Raw genomic sequence first — 16,590 nt, 5'->3', positions numbered from 1 at the left:
ATTATTCATACTTTGCTAGTGATATCAAGTAACCTTTAACCCTTAACTTGCCGTAGGTGACTGTAGTCGACAGCCCGACCCATCTTGCATTGTTCTTATGTTACAAGCGCCTTGCAGCGTGTTGAGCCATAGTTCTTAGCGCACCCCAACTGCTGATACTTGAGAATCCAAACCCGGAAGTGATTTCACATTCTAATACAGTCAACCTCGGTTAATCCGTATCACTAGGGACTGAGCTTTAGTACGGATTAGGTGATGTACGGATAACAGATAACTCGTAAGTTATAAGGATTCACTATTACCCGTTTATTGACGGCCGTATGATTTGAATGCACAATCCATATAATAGCTGGTTAAGTTATCTCTCAAACCGTGGATGACTACAACAGTAGAACCACGTTCTAACGATCCAAGGGGGGAATAAAAGGTTCATAGTATCCGATGGTTTATTAGATCCATTTGATATCATTTATACATGAAAAGAAAACACCCCCTGGTGTGATGAAGCACAAACCAACTGGTTTCAGTAGGGTAGGACTCAGTATTTTGAAGCCATCGTGTGTCTATTACAGATAACTCACAGGCCATTTACTTGACTTGCTGATTGACAGATAATAGCATCTGTACTGAATATATAGTGAAGCTTGACACTATGACATTGATGAATTAACTTCAGTATTTTCTGGAGTTCCTACTGACCACATAAATCTCATTAGATTATAGATGTTTATACTTTTTTTCACTTCAAGACACAGAATTTTAAAGGGAATAACGTTACTGAAAAACGGTACCAATTTATTTATACAGAATAAGCAGTTATCGGGTTTAACCCGAGACGGATTAACTGAGGTTGACTATTTTGAAGAATTTTGACCTCAAAAACTTTGATATTTTGATATGTTATAACTTTATATTATTAATTTTTGGTATACCTTTGTCAGCGATATGAGGCGATATTAGCATTGAGCCAATTTCATGTAAAATCGCGGTACGTTTTTTTGTGTGAGCATTTGTTTCATTGGTTCTTGGGTTAAACGACGTATAATCGATGCGCTTGAAGACATGACGAACCTCCGTCGATGTACATGGTCAACTTTGTTAAAATTCTACGATAAACCAACTATTTGTCTATACCAGTTAAAATTTGCTAACTCCAGCATTACCTCTATGGACAGAACCTTCTAATTTATTGTACTAAATATCGATTTCAAAACGTGTAGGATATTATATGAAATTAATGTATGTATATTTACAGGTGACTCCATCATAGGTCTGGCAGAAAATGACCTTCAAAAACAGCCTAAAGCCTCCACCTCTGGTAAATTATATTTCCTCCTTAAAAATTACACATCATTAGTTAATAGCTGGCTAAATCAAAAATTTAGTCTAAACTCAAACTTCTGAACAATTTAGACTATATGTGCAAGGTCTAAAACCAAATGCATGTAGTCCGTTCATCAAAAATAACCTGTTTGTACATATACTTATTCACTTCATTTCCCTCCTTAAAATATCCTGCAATATTATGATGCAATTGCTAATTTTCATGATCCAATCACTGCAATTTTCTTCCATGATAACAAAAAAAACTTTAAATCAAATTACTATGAAATCTCCCAAAAACTTTCTGGTAACATATTTATCATGGCAACGTGAATAATGGTCTGATAAATATTTTAATTTGGCAGGGAGTAACAAACCAGATGTCACGACTCAAAACAATGTTTATGAAGATCCTGACGCCCGTCTACTGGATGAGGATGAAGATTCTGACGCCTGCCTGCTGGATTAGAATATCTATGTCCAACTAGTGTTATCAAATCATTTCTGTTACTATGACGTCATTTTAAACAGTACGCAACGATGATTCCAATGCTAGCCTGCAGGATTAAAATATCTATGTCCAACGGGTGTTATCAAATCATTTCAGTTATTATATCTTAATTTTATACAAATACGAGGACAATAATTCTGACGCTAGCCTGCGTTGTTAATATCTATGTCTTTCAGTTAGTATATCTTAATTTTATGCAAATACGAGGACAATAATTCCGACGCTAGCCTGCGTTGTTAATATCTATGTCATTTCTGTTATTATATCTTAATTTTATGCAAATACGAGGACACTGATCACGATGCTAGCCTGCGAGATTAAAATATCTATGTCCAACTGGTGTTATCAAATCATTTCTAATATTTTATCTTAATTTCATTGAAGTTTGATAATTCAACTTTTTTTGATTAATTACTTTATAATTCATCTAAGAGCAGTTGTAGAAAAACATTGACTTCTGTTAAATTAATTTTAATTCTATGACGCAAATTAATCATTTCATTAAGATATTTAACAAGGCACTTTTATATTTTTATAGTCTTTGCTTCTATACACTTGACGACTTCAATTTTATACACTGTAATATGATTTTGGGAGGCAGCCTTATTTGGTTAATACATCCAAACATTGAAATCAATTTAATCAACAACCATTCCACGTCTGATGATGTCATCCATTTTAAATGAATCGTAGTGTTATATGACAAATCTCTTTATAATGCTAATTCACTGTATTTACCATTAAAGCATTTATTCATTTTTAAAATGTTAACAGAGTTATTTTATCGCATATTGTTATTTGATAAGTATTATTTTTAAATATGTAATAAATAAATTTAGTTTCTATACAAAATTTAGATGTTTTTCTCATTTTACTAAATGGTATCCTTGACAACCATCAGCACAACTAAAAATTTGAGACTTCATATATTTATTTCCTAAATTAACAAACCAAGACACAATATTTGACAACAATTATTGAATTTTAACTTGATTTAATCCTATTAAAATGATGTGTCTTTGTTGTTAATTGATTGAATTCTCGTCTGCTGTATTCCATATTTAAATCCTATCTCCACTGAATACAACTTGTACGTACTGCCATGTATTCAACTATGTATAAATGTATTTACTGAAGAATCCACTTAATTAGGAATGACAACAATTTATCCTATTTACGCGAGTCTGTATTAAAAGTGAATGACTATCGTCAACAAACTAATACTATTCGAGGTAAACCACTTTGCCAAGGGGCAATTTGTTTTTACTTTTTTTAGCCCACTTGGGACTTTAGTCCCAGCGGGCTATTGCGTTCACTTTTCGTCCGTCCGTCCGTCCGTAGACGGAATCCAGTTATTTTGGGAAGTTTTGAAGACGCTACAAGGTAATGTCTTGATATTTGGGTTACACATGTATCTACCCTAGACACATCTTCAGCCCAAAAACTGGCCCGTCAGATTCAAGATGGCCGACTGGCAGCCATTGTTGTTCGCCAAAATCAGCACTTTTTACACATTTTTGAACTTTTTGAGGGAAATTTTGAAGATGCTTTGATCAATTACCTTGATCTTTCGGATATATGTAAATTCCCCCTGGGCCCATCAGTATAACAAAAATTGGGTCGATCAGACTCAAGATGGCCGTCCTATGACCTTCTTAGTGCCCAAAAATGTTAATTTTGGCCCAAATTCTGAGTCATGTAGCTTCCTACTGGTTTATCATTTCTCATTGCAATTCGTGATGGGTATTCTTTGGAAAGGGATGTTTTATACCTGAGACAGGTATTTTTCATCAGCCAATTATGACGCAATTGGCGGCCATCTTGGTGTCAGCAGTACTCATTCGTAAGTGGGAAAAAGTTTTTTCACATTATATTGATACCTAAGCGTATTTTGTTACCACAATCATTTAGAAAATTGTAGATCATAACGTGTTCTATGATTGTGGTGAGTTTCAAGGTCATTGGTTTTTGTATATGGCCACCAGGGGGCGTTGAATAATGCAATATCTGAGTATTTCTATATTATATTCGTATCAATGCATATTTTGTAACCACAATCAATTGCAAAGTTGTAGCTCATGACATCATCTATTATTGTGGCAAGTTTTAAGGCCATTAGTTATTCTATATGGTCACCAGGGGGCGTTGAATAGTAGAATAACTTAGTATTTCCTTACTATATTGGTACCTAGGCATATTTTGTTACCATGATCAATTACAAAGTTATAGTTCGTGATATGTTCTATGATTATGGTGAGTTTCAAGGTCATTGGGTTTTGAATATGGTCACCAGGGGGCGTTGAATAGTAGAATAACTTAGTATTTCCATATTAAAGTGGTAACGAGGCATATTTTGTTATCACAATCAATTACAAAATCGTAGCTGCTGACATGTTCTATGATTGTGGTGAGTTTCAAGGTCATTGGATTCTGTATATGGTCACCAGGGGGCGTTGAATATTGAAATTGTTAGATTGATGAGCATTTGGAACCACTTCCCAAGTGGGCATGGTGTCCCTGGACCCCTAGTTTCTTGATATTTTCCGTCCTTATTTTCGATCTATCTGTAAAAAGTCAGCCTTTTCCTATCATTTGAATTCAATCCAATAGTTTTCACTATTTTTCATTTGTTCTGCTTATAATCTCTAATCTACACTACCAATGTTTAATTTTGATGCTGATTAAACATACACTCATGTTAATTTAGGAAAGTCCATATTAAGAATTTCGTTTCTTGTTTAAGGTTGGCAGCTCTGAGTATATGTTCATTTATTTTCAGTATGAATTTAGATGTGATGGATGTTTGGAATAATAAATGTCATCCAATTAAACTACCATTCGAAGTAGATAATGTGCAGATGATATCATTGGACACATGGATGCTCACTGAGTCGGATACTATGCAGTAATTATGAAAGATTGAAGATTTCAAGAATGAAACATTTGATCTACCAGTACTGTTCGATTATGACCTCAGGGAACAGATGAAAAAGTTTGCTTGAATATTTACAGGAAATATTTACTGTCAAGACAAGAATTGAACTATCAACTAAAGCCAGTAATAGAGGAAGTAACGACTCAAGGTGAATATTGACTTTGAAACTACATTCTCTTTACAAGTCAAATGTGTGGAGTCTTTGCAGTGTCTTCCATTGCAAAAACATTCCCAGGGGCGGTACGTACGTGACAACGAGCATTTATCGGGAGAGGGGGTCCGGGGGCCTCCCCCTGAAAAATTTTCTATTTGTAGCTGCTCAGATGCAGTTTCCCAGCATTTAGGATCATCAACTAGTTAAAGTTCCGTAATTAGGGTTTTCTGTTTCTTCACAGAAAACCCTATTGAAATTTGCGTGATTATTATTATTTTTTTTTTTTCTTTTCCACACAGTTTTTGTTAAAAGTGTTAAGGCTTCCTTACCTTACCGCTGTCGCCGATACAATCCGTATGATATCCTTCAGCTCACTTCAATCTCCAGATACTGCATGGGAATTTTGATAAATCCACGTTATAAAGGCACTGTCGAGCCGTTAACATCGGAAATTTGGCTCCGTTCAATTAGTAGCCATGTTGTGTTTTCTTTCCGAAATTTCTCTCTTCTTTATGAGGAAGAGCTATCGAATTATTCCCTCTCTTCTCCACAATCAATTCCATAGTCAATTTTATGAATTTATTGCTCAGCGGGTCCGAGTCCAATAGTTTACGAGTCCGGCGTTCGCGTGTCTGACAGGTTTACGGGCATTTGTTTGTTACCTCTTTAATATTTTTGATTTCTTGTTATTGCGGTTATTTCATTTAAGTATATTGCTGATCAGTTCATGTAACCAAAAGCGTCAATAAACAGATTTTGAATTGATCAAGTTTAAATCAAGGTCGTTGAGTCGCAGAGGGCTACTAGAATTACGGTGCAGAATTACGTTCGTCTCAGAGAGAAAACAAACGACAGAAAAGTATCAGGTGGTTATCGATAGCCTACTACGGTACACACAGTTGACAAACAGTGTTAGGCCTGTGCCGGTTGGTGCGTACTGGGAATAAATATACTGGTTGGTCAGTTGGTTCGGTTGTGAAGTGTGGAAGCTAAGAAAGCCTACCGGTATTTATTTGTCTATAGGCCTATTATATAGTAGCCAATACCATTTTTTAAGTACGAAGTTGTTACGCGTACGTGACTGTACGGTGATATCCACAGGTTAACCGTACGTGAGTTCCCTAAAAATGCCTTACGTGAGTTCCTATAATCTGCAAACGCGCATGCGTGAAAGAATAGAGTTTGGGTTAGGTATGGCTAGGCTATTTGTAAATCAAATTTCATCCACCCTGCAGTTACGTTCTGTGGCACCGTGGTGGGTAAATCACTGGACTACAACTGGATTTTTTTTCGTTTGGTTTTCGAATCCCAATATTGCAAGTCTGAGCGTCAACGTACTCACATACGGCTAACCTGTAGAAATCACCAACCAGTCACGTACAGGTAACAACAGCATTTTAAGTATTAAGTGAGTACAACAAGCCTACCATGCCTATGTACTACAAACACAACTTTTTCCCTCTCGTCGGCCCTACAGTGATGTTACTATAACTGGTGCAATTATAACATGGATAGGATTTGGTCAGGACTAGCCTAAAGTCTAATTCAGTCTTTGTACTAATTCACTCGATAGGCCTATTTTTAAAACAATACAGTGAAGTATTCACACGAAGAAAGGCTAATTGATTTGAGCCATGTGATTAAATTTGGCCAGGCCTTCTCTGACCTGCTGACATTAATAGTCAAACCAAAACGTTCATGTGGTCACGGCTTGTATACCAGAAATCATTGTAGGCCTGTACATTTTGCTGTTCGTAGGTTTGGTATACCGATTTCTCCATACTTGACTGATAAGTGCTGCTGTACGCATTATACAATTGTTCCAATGGGAATAGGGCCTATTTATTGGGCTTATTATTTCCTGCTTTAGAATACTGAAATAAGCCCTACGTTCATTCAAATCACACCTGCCAACCGTTACGTTTTTGCCGTATTCCGTTCCGGTGCTACCCGCGGTAATACGGCGTCACTGGCACAGGCAATGGAATACGCTTTTTTCCGATATCGTTCCGATGTTACGCGAATGAGCAAATAAATACGGCCTCAATAAAAATCTCCTTTTATTATGTCAATAAAGGTAATTTTGCAGTACATAATCGGTATTTTAATGGTTTATTAACATTTATTACGGGGAAATTTGGTTTTTATTTGAGTAATTGTCACGAAGTTTCCATACAGCCGGGAACCAGTCTAGCGAATTTTCGGTTACAACGAGTAATACCGGGAACCAGTCTAGCGAATTTTCGGTTACAACGAGTAATTTTCATCGCTCAAATTGTCATGAATGTTGCAAATGGCGGACGAAGTTCACGACGTTTTGTCAAATCTGGAAAATTCGGAGGGTTCTCCGTCTTCTTCGGAGTCAGAATCTGAAACTGATACTGCGGTAACAGGCAGTAGAAAACGTATGATTAAGAAATATCGGAAACAGAAGTATAAAAAATCGTACAGCGCACAATATCCATTGTTTCATAGCATCGAAATTAAGTAAATATCATGCAAGATGTACGATATGTCAAATCGATATAGTGATCTCACATGGCGGATTAAATGATATTTCACGTCATTGTGAAAGAAAAGGACATAAGGATAAAGCGACAATTCGTTACTGGCCATATTGAAAATGTTACTGACAAAGGTCACATCAAGTCTAGTGGGTCACTGGCAAAATCTAAAAAATACTGGCAAATTTGAAAAATGTCTTTGTATTATCTATTGTATTAAATGTCTTTGTCTATGTACTATCTTGAAAAATTCAATGTTGGCAGGTCTGTTCAAATATCCAACATCGGTGAAAGTTTGATTACTGTATACATGTACTGTGGGTTTTCATGTTGTATGAATATTTTGCAGTTCAAATGGGTATGATGCTGATTCCAATGTCAAACGCATGAAGTTAGATGGTCAAGGACAGTCAACACAAAGATATCTCTCTTCGACCGATGTTGCACCATAGAAGATCTGATTCTTTCAACTCAAGGAAAGTGATTCAACACGTTTACAAAGCATATCATTGGTTCATACAGTAATAAAGATTAGGACAGAACAAATATTATTCCAGAATTTCCAAAAAGGCAATGAATTTCTATAACTAAATGAACATTATTTTTCTAATAACTTGGATCAAGAGTGACTCTCCTGTTTATGAGGAAACACAAGCAACTAGTGGAATAGGTTTGATTTACACACATGTTGCAGGTATCAATTGTTTATCACTATAGAATTTATAATCCATAAAAGCCAAAATCAACATCAGCCAGTAAACCAGACCGGATTAATTCATAATTTATTGATTGAATCTACACTACAATATGTATTTATTCAAATATTTCAATAAAAACATTAACTTCTTAAATCTATTCTAAATCATAGTACGTTCTTATCTGTAAATTCACTCAATCTATCGACTCAGCAGGTGCTTAAGATGAGTTCTTAATAGGACAGATCCATTTTTAAGGATGGTGATAATACAGTATCATGATGTTTGAATGCCAAAATAAATGCCTGGTCAAATAAATTAATATTTGTGATTGTACGTCCGCGTATGTTCGGTTTCAAAGCTGAATCATATTTGACGTTTACACAGCATATTAGGTTCGGATCTGTCAATGCATTTTATTCTATGTAGGCCTATCGATATTTCAATTTACTACAATTCCCATCATTCTGAATGGCTTTGCAGAAAACCCGTCATCGCTGCTTCGCAGCTATATTTCTAATAGCCTTTGGCTAGAAAGTGATCGTCAGCAGTTTGAAGCACTTTTCTGCTGGAGATTGGTAGTCCTACATGCATGCATAAAATAGTTTGATGTTTTTCCATTTATATAATTAGTTTGTCAATAAAGTTCAGCAAGCATTCGACAAATTTAAAGCATTAAATTTATTTCCATTTGGTAACCTTATGTTTGAAAAATATTTCGGTAAACATAACAGTTAATAAAAGTTTTTCGGCTGAGTGCAGCAGTGTTAACTTCGTAGTGACCTTCACGCGCATTGATTTCAAAAAGAATTTTTAGCACGCAGGGAAATCCCAGGATATTTATAAGGCTACCTGATTGGCACTACGCCACTCCGTGGTGAGTTGTTTCTACGATTATTAACGTATGTAATAAAATTTATATGGCATGAAGCATTTGTCTGACTCACTATCTATACAATTATTGATGTACTGCCAGTGTTTCAACTTATTGGGATGACGTAGATCAATTTTTTTTGTAGGGGCGCATGACTTTTATAGAAGGGTGGTAAAAAATAATATGATCAGAATTTCAAATTTTCAAGGGGCGGCCCTCCCCTCAAAAACCCCTTACGTAGGATACTGCTTTGATATGTGTATCGCTTCCGATGAGTAATTATATAGCAACCAAATTATTGTTATCCGGTCACCACTGGGAATGAAGCTCAGAAAACGAGAGTTTCAAACTAAAAAATAACAATATTTCATAGATGTAATATATATAGTCTTCGGTATTTATTTTCACTTGTTGATGATGAGTATTATGAAAAATAGTATTATAGAGACTAGACCTAAATCTGATATGACGGCCTATCTAACTACGACCTACATATTGAAATATAAAGAGTTACAAGACATTTGACTTACCTAAAAATAACAATATTTCATAGATGTATATAGTCCTTTATATTTATTTTCACTTGTTGACGATGAGTTCCAGAAATCGACTGAGGTATCAGCCCTAGTTTGGGCCCCCATATCGATTTCCTCAACTCACCGAACAACGTCACTGATTGGTTGGACTCCAGAGGAACTCGAGCTCTGATAGGTCACCTAGGAACCCCAAAATAGAATCAGAACAAAAGCTGGCAGATGCGTATAGTTCCAGGTCTCAACCAGTGACAATACAGGAGGAGACACCGGGACTGAGTTTGGCAGAAACAGACGGTGTCAACTGCCATACTCGAAGACCGTCACAAACTACTTACTAGTTACCACTCTATCCCTTGATACTATGATATCTCCTTAACTTGCCGTAGGCGACTGTATTCGACACACTGGGGAACTGCTGTAGGCGACTGTAGTCAACAGCCCGACCTATCTAGCATTTAAAGTTTGTTTTTATGTCACAAGCACCTCACAGCGTGTTGAGACATAGTTTTTAACGCGCGGCACTGCCCATACTCGAGAATCTTAACCCGGAAGTAATTTCTCATTTTGATATTTTGAAGAATTTTGACCTCAAAAACGGCCCGTAAATTCGATATTTTGGGATTTTAATGAAGATTCAAACAGAGGTTTTAACGATGGATATAGTAATCTACAGAGTCTTTATTTATGAATATCGACAATGTTACACAAAATTGTGAGTATTCTGACTTTCTAGGGGGTCGTTTTGCGCTTGACCCCAAAAAATGACCCCACCCAGTGGACCCCCTCTTTCATAAATTGGAAGTTTATTTTTTCAGCACTATCCCGTGGCTATGACTATAAACTACAACTTTGTGAAGTTTCAATGCCCTATATACAATAGTTTGGAAGTTATGAGGATTTGATGAGTAAATTTCATTAACACGCAAATCATTAACACGGGTTAAACTCTCAGAATGGCAATTAATATTTGACAGGTATCAATGAAATGATTATATCCTGACACCTTTCGTTATGATAACCGCATAGTTTAGGAATAATGATTATGATGAGAACAGTTATAACAATGATTCATATATGATAAGTTGAGAATAATATTGAACGTCTAAGTCCCACTTGTTACTGTTAGTCTAGTATCTAGGCATTCCAGGGGCAACCGGTATGGTCATCTGGGCGCAGCCAAGTTTGACTTGAGTTAAAATGAGTTTATTTCCAATGTTTTAAACCTCAAATCAAATCTTAAGCCTCGCTTGGGTTGCCCTACGATGCATAGGTGATGGCATTGTTACTGTTCTCGACACTTGTATACATATGGTTTCATGGTCCTGCTGACTTGCTGTTGTCCCCTGAGCGTTACGAACATTAGTTAGGATTTCTGTTACTTCACAGAAAACCTTCTTGATATTCATGTGATTATTATTATCATTAATATTGACTATTGACTAGAGAAAGCTGTGTCTTCATAGACCTAGTTGATGTCTTAGAACTACAAATTAAGTTATTCCATCTCGTGTACCTTTTAACCCTTTCATTACGTGGTACACTGTGTAACACAGTCACTGGCAATTTTTGTACACGTGGTTCACGGTCACCAGTGACTTGCATTTCCATAGAGAATTTTCATAATACTCATGCACCACTTAAACAGCCATATTTTTTATCCATGGGAATTTTACTGTTTAATTCTCAGATAATCATCAGAACATACTGCATAATAGAAAAGCAAGGGTTGTGCAGACCTGCCAACTGTTACGATTCTTCCCGTAATCTTTACGGATTGACAGCACAGATTTTAGTCTATTTTCATTACGTTTTACGAAAACTCAAGCAATGTTACATTTCTTAAAAAATATGTCGCCATAGAAGTTCAAACATGTTGATTTTGTTATCGGAAACTAAAATAGGATTTCTTAGCTCATGCCGCGCATTTTTCTAGTTGACATACGCGCCAAGCATCCAATCAATATCACTGTTACACAGACCACTGGCATACACGTGGCTTCCTGCATGCACTCAATACAGTACATCTATCAGCTGGCTGTCACTGGGGCAACCTACTACTATAGATCTATTGTACATACTCCTTCGCGTGCCTTATAAAGATACAGCACACACTGCTGTAAAAATAACGACGATTGCTTGCAGGCGTTGAATCATTTTTTGGAAGTAACCTAACTAAGTTAATTTATTTTTATATCGATCGATGATTCTGCGTTGTTTATTTGGTCAAAATGAAAAATAAATTAGAAGAAAAATATTTCTTAACAACGAACTCTCACCGCCAACTAGTCGCATTGGTTCTATGCTGTAATCAGAGTGGTGTACATGGTGGCTACTGCGACCAGGTAGATGTTAGATCCTATAACCGACTTGTCGCGCATGCGCTCCCTGGACTTAGAAAACTTTTGAAAAGTAACAAAAAATCAGGATTCGAACACGCAACCACGTGAGCGTAAGCATAACGTTATCTCAAGGCGCTAGCGATGCTAGCTTGCCGGTTCCCTGGTTTTATTGGCCAGCCGTAGGCTGAGCCTATTACTATATGAATGGAGCGAATTTAAATGACATGGTTTCCAGAGCAAAGGCTCTTTGTCTGTGCAACTGAGCATATATTCATACAAATCATTCATTACAGCATTATCCATCCTCCAATTTCTACGTAGCTGAATTTTGAAAGAGGGCCTCGTTAACATTTATATGAGCTTTTTCGCGAATATCTGATCGCAAAAATATTGTTTTTGAAAAGCCAATCAGAAAGCAAAGACTCCTCTATGATTGGCTTAGCTGCAGAAATCAGCAGGTGTTCACATGAACCTGTTTTATTTTTAGATCTAAAATTGTATTTCAAGATCAATTTCTGTGAAAGCTTTAGTTGATTTGGTTTTTGGGAGGAATATTTTTATTAGCACTACAGAAAATATCATTGACCGTTGTGCAAAGTCCGGAAAAATTAGCTTTTCCTTAAATCGGATAGATTACCTTGATATGCTAATTAGCCATGTGCTCAAACTACAAATTCAATCAAATTTTATTCTGCAAAATATCAAATCCAATTCAATTATGTTTTATTGAGCAAATTTCAGAAAATTCAATTCTATTCCGCATTAAAATCAGTAAGACCAAGGGAAAAGATTTGTCTGAGGTATTTGTCCCTGCCAGATCCAGTCGCTGTCCGTGCTACTTTTGTATTCTACGATTGTATTGTGTAAATTATTAGGAAGTGACTCAGCTGGGAGTGTATTTTGACAAATTTAACCCACAGAATGCATCATCACTTGCCATTTTATGAAAAGCTGACAGGTTGGCCATAGTGCCCCTTGGGGCTCTTGTAACTACATATAGGCTTACCTAAAGCTACCTTATAGTAATAAGCTGTAAAGCTTCACCTAACCCTAACCCTAAAGCCTCACCTTACCCTTCCCTAACGCCTCACCTTACCCTAACCCTAAACCCTCTATATACCAACCCTTCTGATCTTATCAATTGAAAAAGCCACCATTTTGTGTACGACTTGGTTATAGGATCTCACATTTACCCCGCAACCAGGATTGCGATGATTTAATAGATTAAGACGTCATTTTATCTGATATAAGTCATGAACCTAATCAATAACGAACCGGCAACAAAGAGAAGGAAGCCCACCATTTTGCAGATGATACACTCTTAAGTTTACTTGCACGAATGTTTCGTAGATGTAGAGCCTCACACTCATTTTTGGTTTACCTTTGTCAGCAATATGATGTTGGCATTGAGCCAATTTATGTAAAATTGCAGTACGTTTTTTTATGTGATCATTTGTTTCATTGGTTCTCGGCTTAAACGACGTATAATCGATGCGATCGAAGACATGGCGAACCTCTGTCGATGACATGGTCAACTGAGTTAAAATTCTACGAAAAACTGTTTTTGGCGGGAAAATTCTTAGCTCTCGCGTATAAAATTGCTATGACCCCGATTGGGGGAGTCGTCTCTACAAGCGAATGGGATTTGCTGTTTTTGTGATATTCAGGGAATTCCGGCGCTACTAAAATAATTATGGGAAAGCCATAGATTGCATACATTTCATTGGACTGGGTGCCGTATACGTGCGAATTTCAAATGCTCATTGCTGGTGAGGATGTAATTATTTCACACATCCGCCATAGGTATTGTTTCATTTTACTACACGGTGATTGCTTTGATTGAGATTGAGGTGAAAGCGAATATTCACTTACACGAGGCCTCCATGTGCGCGGGGAGTGCTACACGACACACACACAAGCTCGTTCAGTACACTACTAAGGGTGATGTGGTAATGCGTACACGTTTGATATGAAAATAGGCTGTATAATTGTAGCAGAAGATGAGCACTGTGTTTTCTGTTCGATAGAATTTGTAATAAATTATAATTTCTTGTGACCTGAAAATACTAAGCAGCAAACTATATGGTCCGTCGAGGTCTGAATATTGTAGTGGTAAATTCCAGGATTTAAAACGATCTAATAGCCAATTTCTTCTGTACCAGTATTTTAGCTTCCGCGGCCAACATTGGAAGAAGTTTCCAAGACCCAATATTCAGCCACACTCTGATATGTGACATCATATGAATTTTATGCCGTCCCAAAATAATGGTCTGTTTGCCATAACCCGACCGACCCGACTTCAAAGGTACCGAGTGAAAACTTTTTTCTTGGATTCATTGAAATAAATTTTATTTTTGATAAAAACGGCCGACCGACCGACCGACCCACTGCCGATAAATGAGCTACGTATGTTTGAATTCAAGCGTGCATCGTGTGAAAACATGCCTTGACATGTGGCCTAGTTTAAGTTTTCCAGGAAACTGGCAGTGTTCCAATAAGCTGCCATTCATTCTAATAGTGACTATATTAAAGCTGGTAACGTAAAAGCGCGCACCTATTCAATGTACTGTTTCATTTTTGACACAGAGATGACTCCCTGGATGAAGTTATAATTTTGGAATAAGGTGAAAAATTTGTTTTTTTTGGAATAAGGTTCACACATCCATAAGGTTGTTTTTTTGCAAAAAAGAAATTTCTACCTACCTACCAACTCATCCTGAAAAGTTGAGTCATCGTACGGCAAACAGACAATTATTTTGGGATGGCCTTATTTGAATTTTTTTCATATTGTGAAAAATATTGTTTTGAAAATATAAAATAGTTTCCCTGCCGCACCTACCTGTACCCTACAAAATTTTGGATGTGGACCATAAACAAATGTATATCTTTGGTCTTATTTGACTACAAAATAATTCTTTAAGAAAGATAAAATACAATATTAACTTGTGGAACTTTGAAGTCACGAATTAAAAAGATTTTTCAAGCAATGTCCTTATTCCAAACAACCTCTAGCTTTCAAGGTAAACCACACTTTGCCCATGGACAATTTATTTTTGTACTGACTAGTGACTAGTTAAGTATTAGTAGTGTTAGGCATTGACAATTATAATCTACTCGTCTCATGCCGGTATTACAAACGTACAACATCATATTGACAATTGAAATGAAAAAACACAACGCAAAATCAAGTTAAATTAACCATTTTTTTTTCAATCCAGTGTCATATTATACATTACACGCTTGTTAATGAAAAACTTCAGCTGAAAATTGATGATGATGTTCCGATTTAGTCAGACATGGGGTTGGCAGGTCTGGTTGTGTAGAAATTGGTAGTATTTGAGCTTTTTCTGAAAAACTTTTTAAATTATGCTTATTAGGTCATGTGATGCACAAAATTCGTATGAAAATTAATTTCTTATTACCAAAATGTTTGCCCACTGTGTTGCTCTCTGTGGGTGCAGTACCCCTTTCAAGGCACTTATGGTATGGTAAAATCACCAAAAATTTCTATATCTGGCTCAGTTCGTTGGGTGGGTATATGGCCAGTACCGTAAGGGTTGATATAATTTTTATGGTAAAAGCTTTTGTGTCAGCTGGTCCCATTTTATAATTATAATACTGATAGTAAATATGATAATAAAATTTGCTATTATATTGTGCTATTTTCGAAAGACTCACTGTGCTTTACATAAAACAATTATTCAACCCAAAGATTAAAATACTAGTATTTATGGAATGATCTACCTTTTATTCACACAGTTGCACAGATATTGATGAATTCAAGTCTGGTGTGAAGTGAAAACTAACCTTTTTAAGCAACATTTTACTGAAATGTTATACCTGAGTTAGGCTTTGAATCAGAACTATGGAACTGAATCATGATAGTTTGACTAAGGACATCTGAATATTATTTTAAGTATTCTAACACTTTTTATTTTCTAGTGAATGATATAAGACATATTGGCAGTGAACCTATAGGTGAAAATGCTATATTGCATTCAACGGATTCAGCATCTAGATTGTTCATGTCCTCTTCTTCTTATGCTGGGATGATTAGAAATTTCCCGGAATCTCAGGTAGGCTTCCATATTCAAGCATCTGGGGTAGGCATCCATATCATATCCATATGAATGTGGAAACCTCTCGGGCAGACTTGATGTCCTGCCTTTCCTTAAATCTAAAAAAGTTGTAGTTTAATAAGTGTTATACACAGCAGATATGCAGAATTCATCTTAACTTTTCCGCACTATTCATCTTAAATTTCCTGCACTCCTCCCTCTCTGCAAGTTGATTGTAACTATTGCCATATTTTCCTAGGGACCGTTTGAAATTTTAACAAGTTGTCGAGAACCGCTTCATGAAAAGCAGGTGTCCACTCCTGAACAGCAGCGTCAAGATCTGTTTGGCATACAACAACAATCTACACTCCCTACTTCATACCCAATATTCCTCTCAGAATCTGGATTTATCATTCAAACGTTACCAATTTGGAGAATACCGCAGAATGTTTTACCTGAAGATGTCAAACATCATTCACTGTTAGATACGTTGAGTGGGTTTTTGGAAGTAGTGAATCCTGGCACTCAGAGAGTGAAATATGTTCCTGTTCCCAGGTATCAACTTTGATGTTCTTATTTAGTAACTTGTTAGATTTAAAATTCATCAGTTCACATCTTAATATACACTTATCTCATGAATAAAAATCTCAACCTTAATGAT

General features: G+C 36.3%; 1 protein-coding gene across 5 annotated transcripts in view; it reads left to right on the top strand.

The window, feature by feature from the left end:
• Positions 1-16,590, top strand: part of LOC141904732 (von Willebrand factor A domain-containing protein 8-like) — a 200,922-nt gene that overhangs the window by 125,622 nt on the left and 58,710 nt on the right. For all 5 annotated transcript variants that reach the window (XR_012619186.1, XR_012619187.1, XM_074793379.1 and 2 more), the window contains exons 27-30: positions 4,614-4,739; positions 4,847-4,917; positions 15,814-15,947; positions 16,189-16,484. Coding sequence is in view for 3 of the 5 variants with exons in the window: in XM_074793379.1 (XP_074649480.1) it covers positions 4,614-4,739; positions 4,847-4,917; positions 15,814-15,947; positions 16,189-16,484 (627 nt within the window). In the remaining 2 variants the exon portion in view is untranslated. The remainder of the gene's footprint in view (positions 1-4,613; positions 4,740-4,846; positions 4,918-15,813; positions 15,948-16,188; positions 16,485-16,590) is intronic.

This window comes from Tubulanus polymorphus, chromosome 4 (genome assembly GCF_964204645.1).
Source record: "Tubulanus polymorphus chromosome 4, tnTubPoly1.2, whole genome shotgun sequence".
NCBI classification, from domain to species: Eukaryota; Metazoa; Nemertea; class Palaeonemertea; order Tubulaniformes; family Tubulanidae; genus Tubulanus; species Tubulanus polymorphus.
This window is presented reverse-complemented; position numbering and strand designations above follow the sequence as displayed.